The sequence below is a fragment of the Protopterus annectens genome, chromosome 1.part0, assembly GCF_019279795.1.
Source record: "Protopterus annectens isolate FY-2018-M chromosome 1.part0, PAN1.0, whole genome shotgun sequence".
NCBI lineage: Eukaryota > Metazoa > Chordata > Ceratodontiformes > Protopteridae > Protopterus > Protopterus annectens.
The window spans coordinates 806,782,320-806,801,649 of record NC_056725.1 but is presented as its reverse complement, the minus strand read 5'-3'; the positions used below and the strand labels follow the sequence as shown (position 1 = coordinate 806,801,649).

At 40.7% G+C, this 19,330-nt stretch overlaps 1 protein-coding gene across 1 annotated transcript in view; it reads right to left on the bottom strand.

Moving 5' to 3' along the window:
• LOC122794642 (arf-GAP with dual PH domain-containing protein 1-like) overlaps nucleotides 1-19,330 on the bottom strand; it is a 1,143,274-nt gene that overhangs the window by 96,734 nt on the left and 1,027,210 nt on the right. Inside the window, exons 5-6 of the mRNA XM_044063238.1 lie at nucleotides 10,679-10,791; nucleotides 5,943-6,089 (exon numbers count right to left, since the gene is read on the bottom strand). Of these exons, the coding sequence (XP_043919173.1) occupies nucleotides 5,943-6,089; nucleotides 10,679-10,791 (260 nt within the window). The remainder of the gene's footprint in view (nucleotides 1-5,942; nucleotides 6,090-10,678; nucleotides 10,792-19,330) is intronic.

Below are 19,330 nucleotides of genomic sequence, written 5' to 3'. Positions count from 1 at the left end.
TACTTGGGCATGGCTGGGAAGGATGGAGAAGTCACTGTGAACTTTTTCCATAAAGCGGTGGCTTACCATTCCCTGTTTTTGAGGTGGGAGCACTCCATTGTTTAGATCTGTGCCTACCCTGAGACTGCAGTATTTGTGGTCTGTTGCCCCTGGGTTTGGATTGAAAAGGCCTGGGAGGGACTGGAAAGAACCAGTTTTTTGAAGGCCAATGCCTAATGAATCTAGGTGGCTGTAGCTGTAAGACGTCTTTAACAGTTTGCATAGACTTAGCTTTTTCCTCCATCTTTTTAAGAACTTCTTCTGCTTTTGAGCCAAACATTCTTGGTTTAAAGGAGCATCTAGTAATTTTGCTTTGACATGGTCTGGCAAGATTTGTTCCTTCAGCCAAGCATGCCTTCTCAAAACAGACCCAGTGACAGCAGCCCTGCAAGATGCTTCTAAGGCATCAAAACCACACTGCAAAGCATGTTTACTAACTTGGTTTGCAGAATGCAATAACTCTTGTAAATCTCTACTTTCTGCACAATCAGGAATCAATAAAATGTTTTGTTTAATTTGTTCCATAATATGCTGCTGGTACTTCAACATGTGAAACTGGCAATTTAAAGCCCTGATGACAAGCGCTGCAGAGGTATATATCTTCTTACCCCATCTGTCTAAAGCTCTAGAATCCCTGTCCGAAGGGGTAGGGTTTTGGCTGTAGTAGCCTTAATACCTTTAGGTCCCTGGGAAATGGTCTCTGGATCTGCTGTAGGATTTTTACAGAGAAATTTGTGAGAGTCAGGTACTCTGTAGTACCTGTCAGGCTTTCTAGGAGCTGGAGGTAAAATATCAGGGGTAAGACTACATTCCATGAAGACATCATCTACAATATCCAAGACAGGGGGTATAGCTAGAGGTCTGTGCTGAGGCAAGTCTAAAAATTCCCAGAGTCTCTTTTTGGACTGAGGGTAGTCCTGGCATTCCCAGCGGAAATGCAATCTTAGGGTGTGCAAGGTTTCACCGAAAGAAACATCCTCTGGAGGGGAGGCAGAGGGAATAGAATCCTCTGCATCTGAATCCTCATAGGTGGATAAGAGTATGTCCTGGTAACCATAGGGGTCAGAGTCATCGGACTCATGGTCTGTAGAATCAGAAGGAAAATCCATTCTTTGTCTTTTAGAGGGGGAAGGCTGGCTTCCCCTAATTAAAGTAATAAGGTTTTCAGCCATTCTAAGCATTTGTTTCTGAGGCACGGGAGCTTGAGAATGCGCTTTGGTCGTCAGTTTCCTAGGCGTAGTGCGAACTCTGGGCCTGAAAAATTCAGTAGTTTTAGTCAAAAAAGAAGTAGTTGGTTTAATACAAACATCAGAAGGTCTGAATACACCCTAAGAAGCCAGTGCCTGCACAGCGGCTCCGGACCCATCCAAGGTAGAGACATCCACAGGTTCCAAAGTCGAAGAAGCACCTTGTGGCATACTGGACTCCGAATGTGTCTCAGTAGAGGCCTGCAAATCTGTAGAAGTGGGTATCAGGGGCTGCGAAAGCACCTCACTGAGTACTGGCAGACTGGTGACTAGCTTATCGGAAGCGTCGTGGGCAGTTTTGGACCTATGCGGTCTTGTCTCTGTCTTTATCCTTACATTTTTTTCAGAAGATCAGTAGTCGGATGGCTTAACGAAGCCATTTCAGAATATGGAGAATGACAGCAAAAGAATTTAGTGACAAAGATAGCCTGATGACGAATAGTTCGGGCATTGAACAAGGCACAAAACCGACAGCGAGGAACATCGTGGTCTGGGCCTAAACAGGTGACGCAGTAAGAATGAAAATCTCTGTGAGGTATTTACTTTCCATAGGCAAGACAATTGTTAACTTTTTCTGACATCACTTTGAGCAAGAAAAAAGAATCCAAAACGGGGTACTTAGCTTTAGAAGACTTCAGGTTTAAAACTCGAAAAATGAAAATTTCAGGTAGCAGCCAACCGGCACTTGTGAACTGCTTCTGCTTTGGGCTCCTGTGCGGCAAGAAAGACTGATGTAATGGTGTCAGCTGCATGTTTTATAACCCTGATGACCTGACGTCATGGAAGAGGTGATAGCATCCGACGCAGAAATCCCAAGACTCTGGTATTCGGACCGACTGAGGGCTACCTGCAGGCAGATAACTGAAATGTGACGACTGCAACAGTGAAACATGAAGAACATCTGAATGGTCATCGAAAATTGATGAAAAGACAAGATGAAAACTGGTCAGGGAGGCTACCAAGAGACCTACAGCAACACTGAAGGAGTTGCAGGAATTTCAGGCAAGTACTGGTTGTGCACTATAAATGACAACAATCTCCCGTATTCTCCACATGTCTGTGTTATGGGGTAGCACTGCAAGATGGAAGCCTTTTACACAGAAAAACATCCAAGCCTGGCTAAAATTTGAAAAACAATACATCAAGTTTCCCAAAAGCATGTGGAAAAATGTGTTACGATCTGATGAGACCAAGGTTAAACTTTTTAGCCACAATTCCAAAAGGTACGCTTGGTGCAAAAACAACATTTAACATCACCAAAAGAACACCAGCCCACGGTGAAGCATTTTGGTGGCAGTATCATGCTTTGGGGTTGCTTTTCTTCAGCTGGAACTGGGGGTTTAGTCAAGGTGGAGGAAATTATAAATAGTTCCAAATACCAGTCACTTTTGGCCTAAAACCTTCAGGTATCTGCTAGAAAGCTGAAGATGAAGAGGAGTTTTACCTTTCAACATGACAATGACCCCAAGCATACATCCAAATCAACAAAAGAATGGCTTCACCAGAAGAAAATTAAAGTTTTGGAATGGCCTAGCCAGAGCCCAGACCTTAATCTAATAGAAAATCTGTGGGGTGACGTGAAGAGGGATGTGCACAAGAGATGCTCTCACAATCTGACAGATTTGGACTGCTTTTGCAAGGAAGAGTAAGCAAATATTGCCAAGTCAAGATGTGCCATGCTGATTGACTCCTACCGAAGAAGACTCACTAAAAGTATACAGGGCATAAGTAATATGTCCTATGCAGACTGCCTCAAGGCCCTATCCCTGTATTCTGTCTCCTACAGGCTTTTGAGGGGAGATCTATGCCTGGCATACAGGGCATTGTCAGACTCCACTCTGATGGGCCTCCAGCATATTCACAAAATAAACAATACCAGAATTACCCGTTCTAAAGACTTGAACCTTGCCTGTGATATAAATAGGACCTGTTGGGAGAGACAGGTATGTATCCCAGAGACTACCCCGTCTATGGAACAGACTCTCTATCCATGTGAAGCAGAGTACCTCCCTAATCCAATTCAAGTGCAACTTCAACAATTGGATGGGAAACCCGATAGTCATCCCTGGTTTGGCACCTATGTCTCTGATGCAAACAGGTAACTTGTAAATGGTTCATCTCCCAGGCCCATACTTACACTTATCAAGGGTATCAGTGGTAAATAGAGCCTTCTATATATAAATCCTATCACAATAACCTGTTCATGGTCTGAATAACAATTTGGAAGCACAATCTATGGATGATGAATAGAAGCAATGCACAGGGTGTCAAAGGAAGCACACAAAGTTAGAACAGTAGAAATTAGTCTGCATGCCTGCTGCTAACATATCCTGCTTTTCTTTGTCACTAGCCAGCTCTATTCAAGCTTTAGTACTTCAGCCCTGATAAACCAAATTCTACTGGGAAACTTATCTTGCAATCAGGACTGCAAGGCTCAGCACTCCTCATTGTTGCAGGATTCACCTTCATCCCTGGTTTGGCACCTATGTCTCTAATGGACAGAGGTAACCTGTAAATGGTTCATCTCCCAGGCCCATGCTTACACTTATCAATGGTATCAGAACTTGTTAGAGATTTGGGATACATGGCTAGGCTTAAACATACCCTTCTGGTCATTAGCCTAGTAAGCACCTGTGAACCTATGCTCTGTCTCAAACTGTATCCTGCATATTACACTGGAGATGCTGCATTGTTAACTAGCAGACGGCATCTAACCTGTTTTATCTCTCAACAGAATTGCATATTGTGACAAGATAACTACCGTGCATTCTTGCATACCATGTCTATCTAACATGAAGTCTATGCAGCCTCAGATGTAAAATATGAATGCGGGTGTTGTTGTAGATACAAAGCAAGCATATTCTTAGCACTAACAAACCTCTGTCCAAATGAGGGGTTTAAGCTGCTTCACTGTCTGCCAGTGTTCCTTCCCTCTGACAACAGTGGCTTCTGTCTGCATCATTATAGCCAGCAGCAACACAACTATATAAATGGGCAGCTTCAGTAATAAACAAATACTGCTGAGTAGTTTACATGATCTGACCTCCACTGCATTGCGTAGCATGAGGAATAAAGCTGTTGTACACACATGGTCTTTCTTGATGATGGTTTCAAATATGATGTTTTGGGAAAAGATACTTATGTAAGTTGTAATCCACAAATAGAACTAGAAAACACACACATTAAACAAGAGTCACAAAGCTCATTAACTGTGAGACCCAGTCTGCCTGCCACATAAAAAAGTTATTTACTAAACATTGTTTCTTCAATGCAGCTGTTTCACTTGAGTTTTCTTTCTCAGAAAGCATCAGAAGAAGACTTGTGTGCAATGTACTGAATTACTGTTCCCATCATGTTTGCACAGCTGAACGTCATCCCATACACATGACTGTTTTGTTTCTCATGCATCAAAAAACACATTTAAACAGAGTAATGCATCAGGGAGTTATTCTAAATAATGGCATATATAGTGGGATATGTGCCACAGAAAATCCAAAATAAAGATGGAGACTTGACAAGCAAGGTAACTTCTACTAGAATGGATTTTGGAAAGGACTGGACTGTATCACTAAAAAAGTATTCAGCAGGATAAAAAGGAAGGTACACATCTCCTCAGAGCTCTGTGTACTCCTGCCCAAGGAAAAGGAATACATGATGAATGAAACTTAAGTTAGGTTTGCTCAAGTGTAGTTATGTCTCAGTAATTATGGGGGTGGTTATGGGAAATATAGACAGTTTTAATAAGAAGCGAGACAATGGAAAATGGTTCTCATACCCTGGGAAGATAAAACTTGGCACAAACAATGCAGCAAGTAACACACCTAGCAGGTCAAAATATGCTTTTATTTGAAAACTCACTCTTCAACATGTTATAGACATCAGCATCATATTCAATGCTGCACAAAAGTATGACAATTATGCCATTGCACAATCAATGTTTCAAGTTCTGATTTCCCAATATTGGTTTTAAATTAATTTCATTCATCCAATGTCCACAACATTAATTAAAAACAATCTGCCAGTTATGTTATCTTGGTGCTGGTAAAGCATGGAAGTCACCACCTCTCAAACTGGGGTAACTTTTCAAAAACATATATCAGCTAAATTATTTATCAGAATGCTGGACCAATTTAATTTTATTTTGTAACTTTGTATAACTTTACACGTACAGCTCTTTACATGCACCATTTTCATTTCAGTATATATTCTTACACTGAAATACAAAGAACGTGAATCTCCACCACACAGAACAAAAAGTAAAAGGTAAAAAATGGAATTTAAACTCTAATAGCCTGAATGGCATAGCATGGAAATGGAGTCAGCAAGATGAAAAAAGAAAATGGCAAACACTTTTACAAGATATCAGGAACTATTTAGTTGTAAATATATGGATCAGTGTATGGAGATAAAAATAGTACATACAAAATAAAGTTAATATACAAGTCATCAGTGCAGCCAACTGGAAGCAACAAAATTAAGTAACCTGTTCCTTATTTTTTAGCTGTATGAACAGTTTAAAACTTGAAAGGTAACTCGTTGGGAATTTCTGATGATGAAATCCGTATCAGAAACTGAAGTAGAGGAAAAATAACAGTCAATAACAATTAAATATCTAAAGTTGATCTGTATCAAATTATCACATTTGTCGTTTTTTACCTTGCCGTTTTCATGGTAAAGGAAAATATTCCTAGTCTTGTTGTCCTTAACGTATGTGATCTGTAGCCCATTTGGGTTCCCTATTTTTGCAGGCTGGAATGAAGCATTAAGATTTTCTACTTTGATAACAGCTTTTGGTTCTTTTGCCTGAAAAAAATATATACACAAATAAAGCTTTAATGTTAGGAAAAAACATAGCTTTGGAAATTCTACAATACAAATAATTACGTGCAGGCAATCACACAGTAACAGCTAGCACTACTCATTTTTTATATGCATGACCTAGCAGTTCCTTAGCCACATTTTATGCTTAATGCAAAACTACATTTGCCAAGCAAATCCATATTTACAGTTTTCTGAAAAAAAACTGTAAAAAAAACTGTTCTACTGAACTGAACAGCGAACACGGCTTCAAAACATTGGGCATGCCATTTTTTTCCCAGTTGCTTTACACTGCATGTCATAAAATAGGTGGAAATGCATGCTGACTGACATGACTGAGCCTATTAAATATTCAAAGGGAATGCTGCAGGCACTAGCAGTGATCCTATGAGGACAGCACAATTAGACTTTATTGTAATATTATTAAATGCAACCCATTTTCCATGTTCATAGTTTACCCTTGCTGTGGACAGCATCTGTCAATCACACAAAGGCGGCGCCTCTACGGACCCTGGTAATTACCGCCCCATAAGCTTAACAAGTCTAATCTGCAAAGCTATGGAGAGGATCATAATGGAGCTCATAAACAAAGATATAGGGGACTTGCAGACATTGGACCCGACCCAGTTTGGCTTTGTCAAGGGAAGATCATACCTTTTGAACTTGGTTGACTTCTTCGAAACAGTCACCAAGGCCATTGATGAGGGAAAGGCAGTCCATACAGCCTACCTTGACCTTGCAAAGGCTTTCGACATGATACCCCACTCGGGTATTGTAGAAAAACTTACCAGCTTAAATGTAAACCCATATGTCACAAGATGGGTTGCAAACTGGCTTAAGGACAGAACCCACAGGATTAGAGTTGCTGGCGCTGTGTCAGACTCCAAGCCGGTCACAAGTGGTGTCCCACAGGGCTCGGTCCTTGGCCCCCTATTGTTTGGCATCTACTTCTCAGAAGTACAGGCCAACATGGGAGGACTTTGGCTGACAAAGTTTGCAGACGACTGCAAACTGGGCGCCATAGTGGAAAGTGCATCGGACACTGATATCCTTCAGAAGGGACTCACGGAAACAGATAGCTGGTGCCAGAGCCATGGCCTGAAGTTAAACGCCAAAAAATGTATAGTCATACCCTTCGGGAAAAACAAGGTAACCCCAAGCTACCATATAGGTGGCAATCCACTAAGCACAGAAGAGGTTATCAGGGACCTGGGGACCTAGGTTGACAGTGGCCTTTCTTTTGACACTCACGTTGCTAAAGTGGTTAGAAAGACCTTCTACATTGCCCACCTGATCATGAAGGATTCACATCCAGATCTAGTGAGGTCATTGTTCCCCTGTACTCTTCACTTATCAGACCAATGATCGAGTACAATGCCCCATTTGGGATGTATCTCACCCGACATCTGCAGCAATTGGAGAGACCCCAAAGTTCCTCACCAAAAGGATAAAGGGACTCCAAAATCTGTCATATGCTGCCAGATTGAAGAAACTCCAGCTCTATTCAGTCGCATACCGTCTGCTCAGAGGTGACATGTGCCTGACATACAAGGCCATGTCCAACCCGGAATTAATGGACATGCTCCACCTCAAAAAATCCAAATCCACCAAAACCACTAGAGCAAGCGACTTAAACCTTAGCACGGATATAAATAGGGCGTGCTGGAGGGATAGATTTATCACTCAGAGACTCCCTATGCTGTGGAATAAAATCCCAGTCCATGTGAGGCAGAGCACCTCGCTGACTCTGTTCAGGAGAAATCTAGACCTGTGGATGGGAGATCGTAGGTTTACCCCGGGAATCATCTCTGTGTCACTGCTGGACAGAGGCACAACAAACTAATGGGCACAGTATTTTTTCATATAAGGGGTGGCGTAAGCCACAAAAATTTGGGCTAGGCTTATAAATGCCTTAGGGCAGATAGCCTAGTATAAACCTATGAACCTATGAACTTTTACCATATTAGAATGCAAACAACTTTGGTTAATTACTCTGCATGTAAATAAAATTCATGCAATAATGGGACCTGAGGTAATACAGATATAAAATCTCATTGTCCAGATTTCATGGCATAGACTCTGTCATACAAAACTTCATGTGGTCTGCACAGTATGAAAATGCCACAAGGGTACTGAACTCTCTGCATAAAACTGTCCTGACTAGCCTGGGAATGTCCTAATGGTCTGATATAACAAGTGGAAGCCATATACACTGAGTGGCTGTCACAGGATTACAGATTGAGATGTAACTTACAATCTACTGGCCGTGAAGAAGTTTGATTGCTATAACCCTATGATGTTTTCTGCTTCCTAGACCCTGTATCAAGATGACTTTTGAAATAAGTTAATGCCACTTTTATTCAGAATATAACTGCTAATCAATTACTTTGAAAGGCATTGTGTGATATGTACGCCCGTTTTTCTCTGTTATGGATATTAACTTTTAATTAGACTCCTCAATTGTGGTGTCAGCTCCTGCAGAGTTGTTTTCCAGGCAGATAATTTTAAGTAGAACTGGGTCATATATATTGCCTTACAGAACAGACACAAGTCAGACTGAGCAAACTATAACAAGCTAAAAAAAAAAAAAAAAAAAAAAACAATCTTTCTGTATAACTCAAGTTTTCCAGCCTTATGATATTTCTAGCTGGGAATCATTTTGTACCTTTTCAAGTTGTTTTGGATGGCTTGTTTGAAGGGTACAGCAAGGTTATATATAATAATGATTCCCATCACAGATCATTGGGGTATAAAATGGCATTGTGATCTGCTGAACTGATTAGGCAGACATGACAGAGACTAGCCATCTGTAACTTTGGTAGAAATAAAATGTGCAAAGTTTAAACTGCTGTCTACCCGTGTCTCTTAGATCTTTAATGATGCCATTTTAATAATTTTACTATTTACTTTGTAATCATATTTTATGTCCCTTTTGCCAAGTTTTAAGATGCTACATTTTGGGTCCTTAAATGTGATTCCATACTACTGTGCTAGGTATGGATTTTTTTGTAGAATGTAATAAAGAAGTTTGGCATTTTCTACTGAAAGTATTGTGTTATCCCATTTGCAATCTTTGGAATCTTTAGAATATTTGGTTATATATACATCTGGCACTTTCATATCTGAGAAAAATAGTCTGAAGGAAGTGGTTTAAATAGAGAATCCTCTGGGACAGCAATGGTAACCCCAATCACAACAGATATATAATTCTAAACGTGAACTGCTGCATCCTACAACTCAACCAGTGTTTTGACCACAGAAATGCAACACTTATTAATATATCATTTCCATTCTGTGTGATAATGCTTACTGCCCTAACAAGGCAAAGATAAGCAACAGGCACAGTGAGATCTCCATTAATTGATTATGCTACCATTTTAGTGAATACCACACTACCCAAAAAGCAATATCTGTCTCTAACCTGCTCATACTGTTCCACACCTAAAAGTAGGTCACCCAAGTTGTTTAACATTCCATTATGGCTATCTCAATGATTTGATGTAGAATATCAGACAGGCTGAAGGTCCTAACCTTGTTTTGAGTCTGATGTGACCCCTCTCCCCTTTGCAAGCTGGTATCATTATAGCTTTGTGGCATAGAAAAGGGACATGGTCACACAGTAACATTTTGTTAAACATGGCTGACAAGATTCAGCTGCATTTTCCTCAGTTTTGTATTACAAAATAAATCAAAATCAGGCATGCTGTCCAATCCCATGGAACTAAGTTATTAACTGTACTTGTGGTATCAGTTAGCATATGTGAAGATATACAAGGAACATCTCTCCCTTTGCACCTAAAGTACACTGACATACAAGTCCTTGGTTATTGTGAAGTCTGCATAATTTTTTCACATTTGCTATGTCTTGTGGCTTGGCAGTCAGTTTATTGTTTATTTATAACATGTTACATTCACAATTTTCCCTTTCACTTTTCTGATATAATGAAGGAATACTTTATTATTGCTTTTAATCTTTCAGATTAAGCAGTGTTCACAAACAAGGTCTGGAAGATAAATAAGAAATTTTGTAATTTATTTGCTCTAGATTTGCAAGTAAAATCTGCAGACGTCCCCTTCAGATTTGGCCCAGACAGGCAGAAATCTAACTGGGTCACTGGGGACAGTATTCTAGTGAGTTTTGTTAAGATATATCATTACCGTATCTAAGCTTTAAAGGGTAAAACAAGGGTGATTTACTTATCACTCGGTTTGAGTTTAACTGTTTAAAGATTATTTTATTTTTATTTATTTACTTTTTGTTGATCTGATTTTCCCTCTAAGCATGTCCCTACTTCCAGGGGATAACTAAAGTAGTATTCATACTATCTAGGGAAAATTTAGATAGGATACCACTTAAATTTCCCTACTCTTTTTAATAAGTGCAGTGGTATTAGCATGTGCTAATTACACAAAATAGTAACTATTTCTGGAGTGCAGAAAGATCCTGCATTTGTGAGTATGCTAAAAGAAGTGAAATTGATAATTTTCTCTCATTCAACCGGGCATCTTTTTGTCCCTTCTCATGAAGGGCACAAAATAAATATTGTGACAGCCTAGACAAATGGAATACTTACATCATGTTTTGCATAGTACATCAGGGTGCCATTCTGTTCTGACAAGACAAATCTTCTCGATAGGAATTGTCCATTGTCACGACCCCGCTTCCAGAAATATCCTTCTTTGATACCTAAAAGGAAACAAACAAGAAATATACTGCAACAGCATCCAACATGACTGATACAATGACCCACCCCCTAAGGCACACATGTACAAGTCCTAACTGTGCTCCAGTTAACCTGTGTTCAATTTGCAGCATGCGCACAGAAGGGGCTGAGCAGTGGAAGATGAGACAGAATGGACAATAATGGCCTGCTCACTCATCTTGGGGAGAGGGATGTGGTTTGGCTTGCTGCCTTGGTGACATGTGCAGCAATGAGCCTGATGTGCGGCTTGGACAGGAGTTACTGCTCTCATGGTAGCGCACACGTACCTCCTGAAAGGTAGCACTTCTGGAATGTGCAAGCTGTAGCTGGGGGACAGAGTCAGGCTAGCCTGCAGGATCAGCAGACTAGACCACTACCTATTACCAACTCTCGTCTCCAAAAAGGAATGAGCAGGCTTTGGAATACATGGAACAACTGGTTGCAGGAAGAGGGAGTTGTTCAGCTGATCCCACAGGACACACACACACACACACACACACACACACACACACACACACACACACACACACACACACACACACACACGCACACATATATGACTTGACACAGCTAAAGAACAACAGGATTTGTGGAAAAAGACAGTGAAATCCACAGTCTTTCTGCAAGACGCAATACAAGCCGCCTAAATTTTTATTTCAACAGTAGAATACAAACAGTGATAGTTCGATTAAAACAAATGCACAAAATATGCTGCATGCTTTGTGGTAAACTGTTGCTTAGTTGCCATTAATGCACGACTTCCTACTGTCAGTAAATTTGCATCCACTGAAAAGTGAAACGCACAAACCAATCCAGAGGACAACTCAATGTGAATATGAGTACTGTATTTTGGAGTACAGGGGTCCCTGACATTCCAGCCTATGCTTTGTCAAACAAAGAACTTAACATGGATATCCCATCAATGAAATGAATAGGAAATCATTTAACAAAACAATAAACAAAGACAAATGCACTAAAAATGAAACCAGGCCTCTAAGATCATTAAATCTTGTATGCCATCATACTCCTGGGAATTCTCTAAAACTTTCACCTGTTTTTGAGATGCTCTCAAAAATGTGGAATTCTACACTATGTCACTTCCTAAAGATAAAATGTCATACAGCACACAGAAAAATAGACTAGTAAAACCTCCCATGTGGAATCAATTTACAGTCCTTTTAAAACTGTTTTGAACCATGAGAAAATGTAGCTACATTGTTGGTGTCACAGGATATAAAACAATGGTCAAAAAAAGGTTCCAGTACTTAAAGTTGATTTGTTGATGTTTCCATATACACCACAGAATTCAATGAGTGAAGTGCTGAGATGTATTTTCCAGCGTGCCCTTCACTGAGTTTTGGACTTATTTTAATAAAAAGCTTTGTAAACTTCTTATTAAATCATAGCCCAAAAAATGTAGCTTTGCCAGCTGTGATGTTACCATAGGGCTAACGTGAGCTATGTCCACAGATTTTAATAAGGCACTTTCACGCACATGCAGTGGTGTGCCCATTAAAGTCAATGAATGCAACAGACGCTTCTCCTATGCCTATGTAGGACACTGATGTCCCTCTCACCAGGTTGAATAAGGAGAAAATTACAGTCAGCTGCCTGTCGGGTGCCAGGATCCGCCACATAACGCATGCACTCAAGTCACTCCACAACAAGTACAAATATGACTCTGTCATTGTCCATGTTGGAGTGAATGACTTGAGACGTACCTCCCTGGACTACATGAAAAGAGACATAGAAGAGCTCTAGGATCATGTGGCCCAGGCAGGTATGACCCTAGCCCTGAGTAGCATCCTGCCTTTGCCCAGAATGATACCACAATATAAGGATAAAATGATTGACTTCAACAATTGGCTAAGCTTATGGTGTCATTCAAAGGGGATCCAGTATCTGTCTGCCTGGGATGACATGATTGACAGACCACGATGCTTTGCCAGAGATGGTCTGCACCTGTCGCCCCTGGGATTCAGGTTACTGGCTAAGGCTCTTGCCACCCCTATAGTGCCTTTTTAGGCAAACTTCAAAGGACAAAACCACCACCGTAACAGGTACAAGCATGCAAAATCTGAAGGTAATGCTACTCAATGCTAGAAGTCTAAACCTCAAAATGCACTCTCTCAAGGCACTCCTAAAATGGAGAACATCAATATCTGTGCAGTAACCGAGACCTGGTTCAAGGCTCCAGAGAGCACCCCTGCAATACCAGGCTACAACTCTTACCACACTTTTCGCCACCAAACCAGGACCGAAACACTAAAGGTGGAGGAGTGTCAATATTCACCAAGGATATTCACACCACCAGGCTAGTTGGCCAACACAATGTGTCTGAAATTCTCCAAGTGCAACTAACACTAGGTAAGACTGCAATCCAAATTGTAGCTTGCTACAGATCCCCACCATACCCCAAGATTCTCACTACACCTTTTTAAACATACTGGAAAATATTAAGATAGAACCAAACACCCTAATACTGGGTGATTTTAACTACCCTGCCATTAACTGGGAAAACTACTCATGTCCCAACACCTTTAGTAGCGGTTCTTGGAATTCATAAATTCCAACGCCCTGGATCAACTAATCCATAGTCCCACCAGGGCTCCAATAACCTAGACCTGGTCATTACCAACATGGGAAATCAATGCTCCATACCTATGGTCACCCCTCGTTAGTCAGGTCTGACAATAAGCTAATCACCCTTAACATCCACATCCCACCCCACCCCCAGTAAAGAAACCACCATAAAAAACTTCTCCAAAGCCAACTTCATGCTACTCAAGTCAGAAGTGACAAACTTCATGACACCCATGCAGACAGGAACTGAAAGTTCAACTGCTGAATCCTACACTAAGGCACTGTACGAGCACATCCACTCATGCATGAATCATGCCATCCCAAATAGAACCAAAATGCTCTCATCCAAAAAAAGGAAGCCAATCTGGTGGTCCCCTGCCATAAACAAACTTTACAACAAAAGGAAGAAACTTTTGCAGAAAAGAGGAAAATCCCAGGATGCAAAAAACTCCCTTACTAGCCTCAGTAAGAAACTGAGATGCCTCATAAAATCCTCCAAAGCTAGTTACGAAAATAAAATTGCCAAAGATTCCAAAGACAACCACAAAGCATTCTATAACTATGTCAAGAATCTAAATGGCAATGCTCAGATCTGCTCTGAGCTAAAACAGAATGGCATTAAATATACTGATCCGAAGGATATTGCCAATATCCTGGCAGATCGATTCAGTGCCAACTTCACCCCCCTCTCACCCCTAAATGGCCCATCTCAATACCGGAAGATTGCCAAATTCCAGTAATAACGGCCACACAGGTACAAAACGCACTCTCTAAAGCCAAGAATACAGCATCCATGGGACCAGATGACATCCCGGGCTGTGTGCTACATGAACTACAATATGAACTGGCACCTCACCTAAGTGTCATGTTTAATCATAGCCTCACCTCAGGTTTCGTGCCCACTGAGTGGCGCAGAGCTACAGTTATCCCAATCCACAAGGGGGGGATCCACCTTGGATCCCGGAAACTACCGTCCCATCAGTCTGACAAGCCTTATCTGCAAGGCCATGGAGCGTATTATCATGGAACTTATAAACAAAGACATTGGCAACCTTCAAACACTGGACCCCACCCAGTTTGGGTTTGTGAAGGGCCGATCTTGTCTCCTGAACCTGATTGACTTCCTTGAATCAGTCTCCAGAGCCATGGACAAGGGTAAGGTGGTCCACACAGCCTATCTAGACCTTGTCAAGGCCTTTGACACCATCCCCCACTCTGGAATCATAGATAAACTTACTAAGTTGGGCATTAATCCCTATGTCACCCAATGGGTTGCTAAATGGCTTACTGATAGAACCCACACTGTAAAAGTAGCCGACTCCAAATCCAGCTCCAGACAAGTGACAAGTGGAGTACCTCAGGGTTCAGTCCTGGGGCCGCTCTTGTTTGGCATCTACTTCTCTGAAGTACAGGTCAACACTAAGGGACTCTGGCTAACAACGTTTGCAGATGACTGCAAACTGGGAGCCATTATTGAATCCCCAAATGATGTGGATACTCTACAAAAGGGCCTTACAGAAACAGATGCTTGGTGCCAGAGCCATGGGCTCAAGCTCAATGCCAAGAAATGTATTGTTATCCCTTTGGGAAAAAACATGTATCCATGAATTACCATATAGGTGGCAGTACACTAAACACAGAAAGTGTGATAAGAGACTTAGGGACACAGGTGGACAGTGGTCTCACCTTCGATAAACACATCGCCACAACAGTCAGGAAATCCTTCTATGTGGCACACCTCATCACGAAGGGCTTTTCATCCAGAAAAAAGGAGGTCATTGTCCCACTGTACTCATCCCTCATTAGACCCATTATAGAATACAACGCCCCATTTGGTATGTACCTCTCAAGACATCTGCAACAACTGGAAAGGCCTCAGAAATACCTCACTAAAAGAATCACAGGCCTAAAGCAGATGCCCTTCGCTGACCACCTTAAAAACTCCAGCTATACTCTGTCGCATATCGTCTACTCAGAGGCGATCTCTGCTTAACATACAAGGCCATGTCAAACCCAGAGCTGTTGGACATGCTACACTTAAAGAAATCCCAATCCCTCAGAGCTACACGCTCCAGGGATCTAAACCTTGTCATCACAATAAACAAAACATGCTGGAGGGATAGGTTCCTGACCCAGAGACTCCCCAGACTCTGGAATAGATTGCCCATACATGTCAAGCAGAGTGCCTCTTTGGACCTCTTCAAGAGGAACCTTGATGATTGGATGGGAGAAAGGAAATTCACCCCAGGGATCATGTCAGTCGCCCTGCTAGACAGGGGTCGAGGAAAGTAAATAATGTGGGAAGAAATAGCCAGGTAATTGTTATGGCTAGGCTTGTATAGGCCCTAGGGCTGATAGCCTAGTACCAACCTATGAACCTATGAACCTATAACTGAGGTTAAACTTCCATGTTTTTCCTCAATGAATTCCAAAATTTATTTGAATGCGATGACCAAAACGTTTCCTGATGGGGTACTGCAAAGGTACATTTCAAAACATCCATAAATAACTTTAATAAAAGCTTTGTTTTTAAACTACCACTTCCAAAGCAGTCACAATTTAAGTGCAGGGGATAACTTTTGGCATAACTGCAGTAGAAAAATGTTTTTAAGTTCGTCTTTTGAAATTTCAGAGTAATACAAATGCATAGTTAATACAGTGTGGGTGTCAGAAGTCTCTCATTATAAATTATGAAATTTGCTAAACTATGTATGTCTGTTATGTGTGACACCCACAAACAGTTAAGGATAGTCATTAATGGTCTCTCTTGTGACTTTAAGGATACAGAGATATATCTTCTTAAGGGAAACCTGCAATAGTAACTTTACACTTTTTGAATTGCCTTACACTACAACAAGAGTAGGGGGTCATCAAATACAGTGGATATAAAACATTTACACACCCCTGTTAAAATGCCAGGTTTTTGTGATATAAAAAATGAGACCACAATAAATCATTTCAAAACTTTTCCTACCTTTAATGTGACCTATAACCTGCACAGTTCAATTGAAAAACAAATCTGTTAGGGGTAAAAATATATATATAAAAAAAAAATAAAAAACGTACAATAAGCTGGTTGCATAAGTGTGCACACCCTTAAACTAATACTTTGTTGAAGCACCTTTTGATTTAATTACAGCGTTCAGTCTTCTTGGGTAGGAGTCTATCAGCATTGCACATCTTGACTTGACAATATTTGCCCACTCTTCCTTGTTAAAGTGCTCCAAATCTGTCAGATTGTGAGGGCATCTCTTGTGCACAGCCCTCTTCAGGTCACCCCACATATTTTCTATTGGATTTAGCTCTGAGCTATGGCTGGGCCATGTTAAAACTTTAATTTTCTTCTGGTGAAGCCATTCTTTTGTAGATTTGGATGCATGCTTGGGGTCACTGTCATGCTGAAAGGTGAAATTCCTCTTCATCTTCCTAGCAGATGCCTGAAGGTTTTGGGTCATAAGTGACTGGTATTTGGAACTGTTCATAATTCCCTCCACCTTGACTAAAGCCCCACTTCCAGTTGAAGAAAAGCAACCCCAAAGCATGATACTGGCACCACCATGCTTCACCATGGGGATGGTGTTCTTTTGGTGATGTGAAGTGTTGTTTTTGTGCCAAATGTACTTCTTGGAATTGTGGCCAAAAAGTTCAACTTTACACATTTTCCCACATGCTTTTGGGAGACTTGATGTATTGTTTTGCAAATTTTAGCCTGGCATGGATGTTTTTCTGTATAAGAAAAGGCTTCCATCTTGCAACCCTACCCCACAGTCCAGACATATGGAGAATATGTGAGATTGTTGTCACATATAAGTACACAACCAGCACTTGCCAGAAATTCCTGCAGCTCCTTCAAAGTTGCTGTAGGTCTCTTTGCAGCCTCACTGACCAGCTCTTGTCTTGTCTTTTCATCAATTTTGGAGGGAAGTCCAGTTCTTTGCAACTTTACTGTTGTGCCATATTTTCTCCACTTTTTGATGACTGTCTTCACTGTGTTTCATGGTATATACAATGCTGTGGAAATTTTTTTGTACCCTTCTCCTGACTGATACCTTTCAACAATGAGATTCCTTCAATGCTTTGTAAGCTCTCTGTGAACCATGGCTTTTGCTGTAGCAGGCAACTGAGTACATGTCAGCAAAATCCTACTACGATAGCTGTAACTTTATTTGGGGTTATTCAGAGTCTCTTTAATTGATGGCAGGTGTATACCCAAGAAGACTGAATGCTGCAATTAAATCAAAAGGTGCTTCAACAAAGTATTACTTTAAGGGTGTGCACACTTATGCAACCAGCTTATTGTACATATTTTATTTTTTTATATTTTTTCCCCTAACAAATCTATCTGTTTTTCAATTGAATTGTACAGGTTATAGGTCACATTAAAGGTAGGAAAAGTTTATTTATTTATTTTATTTTACATTTGTTAACCAGGAGAGTCCAACTGGATATATGTCCATTTTCAGTGGAGGGCTGGGGAGAAAAGTTCCAGAGCAGTAAAATCGTTAACAAGAGAAAACACATTAACCAAAGGTACATTAAGTTTTGAAATGATTAATTGTGGTCTCATTTTTTTATATCACAAAAACCTGGCATTTTAACAGGGGTGTGTACACTTTTTACAGCCAATGTATAAATATTTAAAAATAATGTATGACATCGCTATGAAAACATAAGGCCAAAATCTTTCATACGAAAAGGGTTCTGAAGTTACATGGCACTCACGGGGGAAAAGATTTCAGTACAGAAATTTACTTCTGAGCAAAGAAGACTTGGAAGTGTTATGGGATATGTAGTGGTAACTCATGCTGTAGAACTGTAGGCCCTTCATTGGACAAATTGGGAAATAAATGGCTTGAATGTAAAAAACAAAAAAACAAAAACAAAGAACCAATAGAAGATAAGTTTAAACATTTACTTCACACAGCAGCAAGATACGCACCAATATTCATAGGACAGAATCAACAGCAAATGTCAACACCAGGTCCTGAGCTGCCAGCTCTGTTAAAAAAACAGTACAACTGAGCCAGCTAACCCTAAAGTATTCTTAATAAATTAAATGATTTAATGTAATATGCTGTTGAAAACCTGGCAGTTACAGTGAGGGGAAAACTAATACATCAAAGCTCATCAGCAGAGTGAAAATAAATAGATACATAAATAAGGGAATTGCAGATGTATCCCATACCTGCTTATGGACCAGCCATGCCTCTAACCGTCCTGAATCTCAGCAATGTGACCCACACAGTGAGCAACACTAACTGTGATCCTTGCACCGTTTCCTCTAGTTACAGTGTACACGGTGTGTTCAGTCTCCTTCACCTTCCTCACATGTGCTTGGTGACTGGATTACCATCTATGGTCACAGGCTATACAGCACACTGGAAATCATGAAGATGGACAAAGAAAATCACATTGTTTCTTCCTCTGGCTGTTGCAGTGAATAAATACATATACTAAGCTGCACTCTGAGTGGAAACCCAGGTCAGCAGTGAAATAAACTGATAATGCTCTCTCTGCTTGTTTTGCTGCCTAAATTCTTCCTTTCATTTTCTGACAGAAATAACTACATATTATGATCAGGAAATCTTATATCGAAAAAGACTGAATCATTTAAACAAACTGCAAACATTTCCAGATAAGAATACCCTCAAGAACTGTTTTACCAACAACCGGCCTGTCTTACTAAGGCTATAGCTGTGCATGTCACTTTAGGAATATTCCACTGCAAGACAAAGGAGTTCACTGTAAAGTTCCATGGCATGGAGGGACACTGCCTGAATTGTGATAAAGATACATGGGTTCAATTAGTGAGAACTGGGACCAGCGGAAGGAGGTGGTAGAAGCACACAGGTTTGGTGTGGTGATGTTGAGTGGGTTACATTACCACAGAAACACAGACATCTCCACACCAAGTCCACTGCACATCATTCACTCTTCTCA